At 57.1% G+C, this 6,694-nt stretch overlaps 1 protein-coding gene across 1 annotated transcript; it reads right to left on the bottom strand.

The window, feature by feature from the left end:
- Positions 1-169: 169 nt before the first annotated feature.
- On the bottom strand, positions 170-5,774 carry TSPEAR (thrombospondin type laminin G domain and EAR repeats). The gene is made up of 12 exons (XM_015871231.3): positions 5,547-5,774; positions 4,207-4,427; positions 3,882-4,120; positions 3,714-3,804; positions 3,436-3,592; positions 2,991-3,122; positions 2,689-2,921; positions 2,376-2,562; positions 1,907-2,136; positions 1,620-1,807; positions 1,260-1,361; positions 170-990 (listed from the first exon to the last, which is right to left on the bottom strand). Exons 1-12 carry the CDS (start codon positions 5,626-5,628, stop codon positions 837-839), a joined length of 2,016 nt encoding a protein of 671 aa, XP_015726717.2. The 5' UTR covers positions 5,629-5,774; the 3' UTR covers positions 170-836.
- Between the last annotated feature and the right edge of the window lie 920 nt (positions 5,775-6,694).

The following is a 6,694-nucleotide window of genomic DNA, read 5'->3' as shown; positions in this document are numbered from 1 at the left end:
AGCATAGCAGGAGGAGGTCCCATCCTCACACCTTCCTTGCAGACTACACAAAGCCCTGGGAGCCCCCGCTGGTTCTAAAGAGCCCAGGGGTGACCAAGGAGACCTGGAGGGGACTATGGACCAAAGGAAGAGCCCCTGGTGCAAGCAGAGCAGCTCCGGTAGCCACAGCTTGTGGGGGGTGCAGCAGTTTATTTGAGCTCTGGTTAAGCAAAAGATTCCCCCAGATAAAGGCAAGGAAAAGCATCCCCAACCCTTTGCAAAAGGGTGCAAGACCAGCATCAGACTGGGCAGTGGATGCTGGTGATGTGCCAGCACACATCTCCAAAACCCTTTGTATGAGTGCCAATGTCAGGGTGGCCTGCCCTGCCATGTGCACCGTGCTGACAGCGACACAACACCCACCTGCAGCACACATCCGTGGCTTTGCCCCATGCACACACGTTGCTCAGCCTGCAGACACAGCCTGCAGCTGGACACAGAGCATGGGACACACTGTGGCCCTGAGCGCTGGGCATCCAGATCCAGCCCGAAGCCAGCACTTCCCCAACTTCTCACACATCATTTCCTCCCAACACCATGCACCCGATCCAGCGGCACATGCTCTGCTTAGGCTTCTTCTGCCCCAGCTTTGCACGAGCTCCAGCCACCATAGTAGAGCTCTGGGACCCTTGGCTGGAGATGGCTGACCTGGGAGCTCCCATCCTTCTGTCCTGTGGCACGCACAGCCCCACGGATACTGCAGCTGTCCCCAGGCTCTCAACGAGCCTCGGTCCATCCTCACCTCAGTGCTCAGCCCACTCCCATCCTGGCAAGGAGCTGAGCGTGCCTTGGGCACCTCAGGTGGTTTTCAGCTTGAGCACCTTGGAAAGGGGCTCCTTGGCACTGGAGTAGAGGAGGTAGGAGCCCTCTGAGGTGTTAAATGCCTCCCAGTCTCTGCAGCCAACGGTGGGGAGGTGGTGAGCTGCCACAAAGCCTTCGTAGCCTTGCCACCTGTGTGGGAAGGACAGTCAGTTCTGGGCCTTGCACCTTCTTCCACCACCCCGCAGCAGTTTTGGTGCAGGAGACAGCCTTTGTGCCTGGAAGACTGGCAGAAGTGAGGAACGGAGGCAGCAGGATCCCCATGTGCCCATTCTGTGCCCTCTCCAAACCATCCCCTTGCTGTACCCATGTCCCCCCACTGTCCCCCCAGGCACCTCCCAACTCCTGGGCTGTGCCAGGTTTGGCAGAGAGCTCACCCTGCACCAGCCATGCAGCAATACCTGTAAATAATGCTGTTAATGGAGAAGGTGAAGCCATCAAAGGAGTTTGCTACCACCAGAAAGGAGTCGTCTCCCACCGAGAAGAACTCCCAGTCCAGGGCACTGGGGGACGAAGCAGGCAGAGGTGGGTGAGATGTGCTCAGCCCACACCGAGCACCTGGCCATCCCATCCCCATCTTGTGCTTCTCCAGCTCCACTGCCATCTGCTGCCCAGGACCTGTCTCCCATTGCCCTCCTCCAAGTCCCTTTGCATAGGCAGTGTGCTATCCCACATGAACCCTCCAAGAGACCCCCTATGTATTTCAGGGTGTTCAGGGGAAGGCTGTGGACTGAGCATCACCCAGCTCCTTGAACAGGTACCTGTAGGTGAGGAGGTCCTGGAATTTGACAAACATCTGGGCAGTGATGTTCAACTCATAGATGGAGGAGTTGATGGCATAGAAGTTAGAAGGTGCTGGGATCCTGCTGTCGTAGCTGTGGCTGTTGGCCACGGCCAGGAAGACTCTGTCCCCAATGTGGAAGACCTCCCAGTCGGCAGCCCCAAATGTCTATGGAGAAAGAAGCCATCAGTGAAGCTGCCATGGACAGGGACTAGCCTCTGTGATCCAAGCATTGAGGGGGAATGGAGAAGCAGTGTTTGACCTTACCAGGATGGACTGGAAGAGCTGGAAAGAGCCACTGAGCCAGATGTAGATATGAGAGTAGATGTTTGTGGATGTGCCATTAAATGTGTTGGCCACGGCCAGGAAGGAATAAGGCCCAATAGCAAAAAATTCCCAGTCATAGGCTCCAGATGTTGGGATTGTCTGGTTGGTTTCAAAGAGCCCCGTGCTGGGGTTCCACCTGTATATCACGCTGTCTATGTTGTGGTTATTCCCTGAAGGAGACAGAGATGTGCAATGAAGAAAACATGATTTGCAAGAGAAACAAGACTCAGCCAAGGGTCTGACTAGGCAATATTTCAGCTCTGGAGGGAGTGAGGGTGATCCTTAGCACTGCAGGATGCACGTGTCCCCGAGGGCCCTTCTCTGGTGCTGGTGGAGCTGACGGCCAGCAATGGACTGGTCTGGGGCCCAGATTTGGCTTGGAGTGGCTCAGAGAACAAGGGCTGGGTACCTTCTCTGTGGTTGACCACTGCAAGGAAAGCCTCTCCCTCAATGACAAACGCCTCCCAGTCTCTCGCGCTGTGCGTGGTGATCCTCTGATAGGTGATGAATTTCTCCTTCCTGTGGCTCCACTTGTATATTACAGAGAACTCCTGACCCCTGTCATTCTGCTCAAAATTAGCCACTGCTAGGAAGATCTGGAAAAGAACAAGGCAGGACACTTCAGCTAACTCTTGTGAAGGAGAAGGCCGGGTGAGGAGAAGCCAGTGTTGGGCTCCTGATATTTGGTACAGCCCTAAAATAACCCATCCAAACAGCCTCACCTTTTTGCCTATGGTGAAATACTTCCAGGACTGAGCTTGGTAGGTGGGGATGTTCTGGTAGAGCACAAACTTCCCATCAGTCCACTTATAGATGGCTGATCCAGGGGGGCTGTGCCGGTTGGCAGTGGCTGCAAACAGTCCCACCCTTGGGATGGTGAAGACCTCAACGCCCATCGTCTCGGAGTTGGTCACCAGGTCCTGGTACTCCTCCACATAGTCCAGCCGCTGCTTGACTGGGAGAGCACAGAAAGGAGTCAGGTTTAAACTCAATAGCTCCACTGTTGGACTCAAGTGATTGTTACCTTCCAGCATGGAGATCCAGGCACTGCCGTCACAGAGGTACAGCCCTCTCCGGGAGGCGTTGAACCAGAACAGTGCCTTCTCCTGCTTGGTGCAGGGTGGTTGGGAGCCCAGGGTCACCTTCATGTTGGCTCCTGGGCACAGACAGAATAAGGTGGGCATCCTTAGGATGGATGATGAAGGAAGAACTCGGCATCCCACTCTGATTCTGAGGGGCATTGGAGAGCAGGGGGACAGCATCCTGGTCCCAAGCCAGAAACCTGGCTGCTCACACCCCAGACATCAGCAGTGTGAGCCCATCACTGCCAGGTTACCCAGAGACATCAAATTCCATCTCACCCACTGGGCCCACTCCCTTCTCCCTGCAGCTTTGCTCACCACCTGCCCCAGTTCCCCCACCCTTCCTCATCTCCCTGAGCTCAGAGCAGCCCACAGCTCCCTACTGACCATGTGGGTACTTCAGCACCTCGTTGCTCACTGCCTTCACCGGGACATCCTGGAGAACCGCAGGGATGGAGAGTGCTGTGGCTTTATAGTTCATGGCTGTGCAGATGTGAGGGGTGGCATCAGCTCCTGGCAGCAGGACGAGCTGCCTCAGCAGGCCCTGCAGAATGGGACGGACAGCATGTCCAGGAGGCCACCAGCCCCACAGAGGTGTCCCACAGTCACACGTGGGGCCCCTGCCCAGGGACCTCCACCCCACAGCCATCCTGATGCCCACCTACCGTGAAGAAGCCTTTCCTCCTCCTCCTGTTGCCTAGGTAGAAGCTGGCTCTCTTCACTGACAGAGAAGCAGGAAACGGTGTCTCCACCACCCTGCGATGGGCAGAGGACAGTGTCACGGCAGGGCTAGAGGAGCACCCCAACTACTGCATCCCTGCAGCCCAACCTACACGTCCTTGGGGAGGCCACAGTCCACTGACAATGAGAAGGACTGTCCGGAGACAGCCAGCACCAGTGTGTGCCAGCGGCTGTCGGCCAGGGAGACGTTGCGGAAGGTGACACGGTTCTGCCAGCCGCCAGCGTGCTCCGGGCTCCAGAAGAGGAAATGCAGCTTGCTGGGTGAGTAGCGCAGCCCCACCAGCACACCAGGGCTCTCCTCCGCCATCAATGTGAAGATGTACTCGTTCCTCTGCAGGAGGACATGGTGCTGAGGCCGACACGCTCCATGCCCAGCCTTGCATCCAATGCAGGTCCAGGCCTGCTGGCAGCACTCACCTTGGTGGGGACGGCGAGCACCCGCAGGGTGACGATGATGGAGAACTCCTCGGGGAAGCGGTCGCAGTGCAGGAAGAGGCGCGATGCGGGGAAGGCCAGGGCACGGGGCCGTGAGCTGCGGAGCTGGAGGCCGCTCAGCCCCTGTGCCTGCAGCACCCGCACACCACGGGCTGACCCGCTGCCAGGAAACAGCTCTGCCAGCACATCCAGCGGGCGCAGCTCTAAGAGTACACAGGTAGATGGGGTGACAGTGGCCCCAAATGCAGGCTAACAGTCGGGCATGGGATCTCCCAGCCCAGCCCTGGCGGCACACACGCACACGTGCTTCCCTGGCAGAGCCTAAAAACCCTCATTAAGTAATTATCCCTTTTCCCAGAGGAGAAAACAACATGCATGGCCCCGGGGCATCATCCAGATGGAAAAATTAGCACCAGGAGACAGAGCTCTGCCTGCACACATCTGGGAAGCAGCAGCCCCAGATCCGAGCCCTGTGCTTGTTCCAATTCCTACTGATGGGCTTTGGGCTCCTAACTGTGCTACAGACCGCGCTACTTCGGCATGGGGCAGCCAGGCAGGAGGGGGTGTAAGTGAGGCTGGCCAGCACACATAGATGATTTCCTGCTCAGCTCACAGTACAGAACCTGCATTAGCAGGAGATTGGACTCGAGGATCTCCAGAGGTCCCTTCCAACCCCTATGATTCTCTGCACTGGAACCAGTTCTAGGGGAAGCACATCCTGCCCCGGGCATCTTGCTTTTGAAAGGAGCAAAACAAAGTGCGCATTTCCCATTTCACCCAGCCAAAAGCACAGGCTGAGTTCAGTCCTGGGTTTGCAGTAAGGTTTCACAGCCCCAGGATGAGCCCACAGGTGGGAAGAAGGGCTGGAGGTGGAACGGAGGCTGTGCCCACGTACGGCAGCCAAGGACACGACCTCAGCAAGGTGGTTTCCTGTTGCAATCAAAGCCATGAGTCCCAGTTTCCCTCCCACATCAGTTGTTACTACAGATCACAGCTCCCCGTGGTTTGAAAAGCAGCTTGGAGTGGTTTCACCCAAAGACACGAGCACACTGAACATGGGCCCAAGAATCTAAAAACCAGGGATAAGACAGAAGCGTTCCAGGAGATTTTGCCACCAGGAGGATGTAGGATGCATCTTTCACCCAGATACTCACCCCACGAGTGCACCCCAACCCCGGGCAGAGGCTGGTGATGTGCCCTCATGGGGCACTCCACCAAATGTGCTTCCCAGGGTCTGCCCTGGCAGCACAGCGGTCCTGCATGATAGCCCAGCACCAACAACCTCTGCAGCTCCTGCCCGCACCGCCAGCCCCAGCTCCTACCTGTGCAGTGCTGCCAGCTCCTGCCGCCCCTGCCGCACGCCCACTGGAGGAGGACAGCCCAGAGCAGCAGCGGGGCCAACATGGGGCTGCCTTAGGGGTGCTCAGCCCTCTGGGTGCTCTCACATCATCCGCTGGAGCAGGGCTGGGGGTTAAGGGCCAGCTCTCCCTGCCCCTGCGTGGGCACTGCCCAGCTGCAGGATGTACTGGGCTGGCCGTGGCGCACAGAAATTTAAATGGGAAGACAGCGGTGGGAGAGGAGGAGCCCCGTTCCTTCAGAGAGCTTTTATCTTGTGCCCAGCCCTCTGGAAGGCGGCTTTGGGGAGGGATTCTTTTTCTTTCTTGTTTTGCTTTTTTTCTTTTTTTTTTCTTTTCACTTCCTTTCAGTTTTGGTGATTCATTTTTTTGAGGTCACATGGGGGAAGGCAGGACATCGGTCCCTGCCCACGGGACCCAAGGTGGGCACCGTGCTGCCCCCAAACACACCAGGCTTTCAGCAGCGATCCCAGCCTGTATTGGACAGATCCTCCACCCCTTCCAGTTTGCTGCACCCTGCCCCAATAGCCAGGCCCCATGAGGGGCATTTCTCTCCCTTGCAGGTGATACCCAGTCACTCTGCCCATGCCCAGGGCACAGCACCCAGCTGGACTTGCTATGGGGAGGGCAGGGACGTGCCAAGTACCAGTTTAGAAACCCTCGAGGTTACAGAGCTCAAACAGGAGACAGCAGTGGAAAAACTCTGTGCGCGCAGCGAGCGCTGCTTAGTTCCTCTTGCCACAAAGCAAGTCACTTCCATCCTCCGAACAATTGAAATTAGCTCCCCCCGCCCCAAAGTTTTCCTGCAAGGCAAACTGCAGAATGCAAAGCTGACGGCCAGCACAGAACGACTAAACGTTGAGAAGCAAAGCAGAGCTTGTTTGGGGACAAACCAAAGGTGCACACACCAACACGGCCCTCAGCCTAAACCCCACAGTGACCACTGTGCCACACAGTCACCCCACATGGCAGTGCTGCACACATGTGTCATGTTAGCACAGCCCTGGGAGCTGGAAACACATGCATGGGAACATGCGTCAGCAGCCAGATCTGTGCGTGCTGCCCGAACGCCAGCAGGGCCAGGCTTCCCATCGGGACACAACTAACACTGGGGG

The sequence above is a fragment of the Coturnix japonica genome, chromosome 12 (assembly GCF_054131305.1).
Source record: "Coturnix japonica strain WE chromosome 12, WE-NBRP24, whole genome shotgun sequence".
Taxonomy (NCBI): Eukaryota; Metazoa; Chordata; class Aves; order Galliformes; family Phasianidae; genus Coturnix; species Coturnix japonica.
Note: the sequence above shows the minus strand (reverse complement) of the source record. Positions and strands in the feature narration are given on the sequence as shown.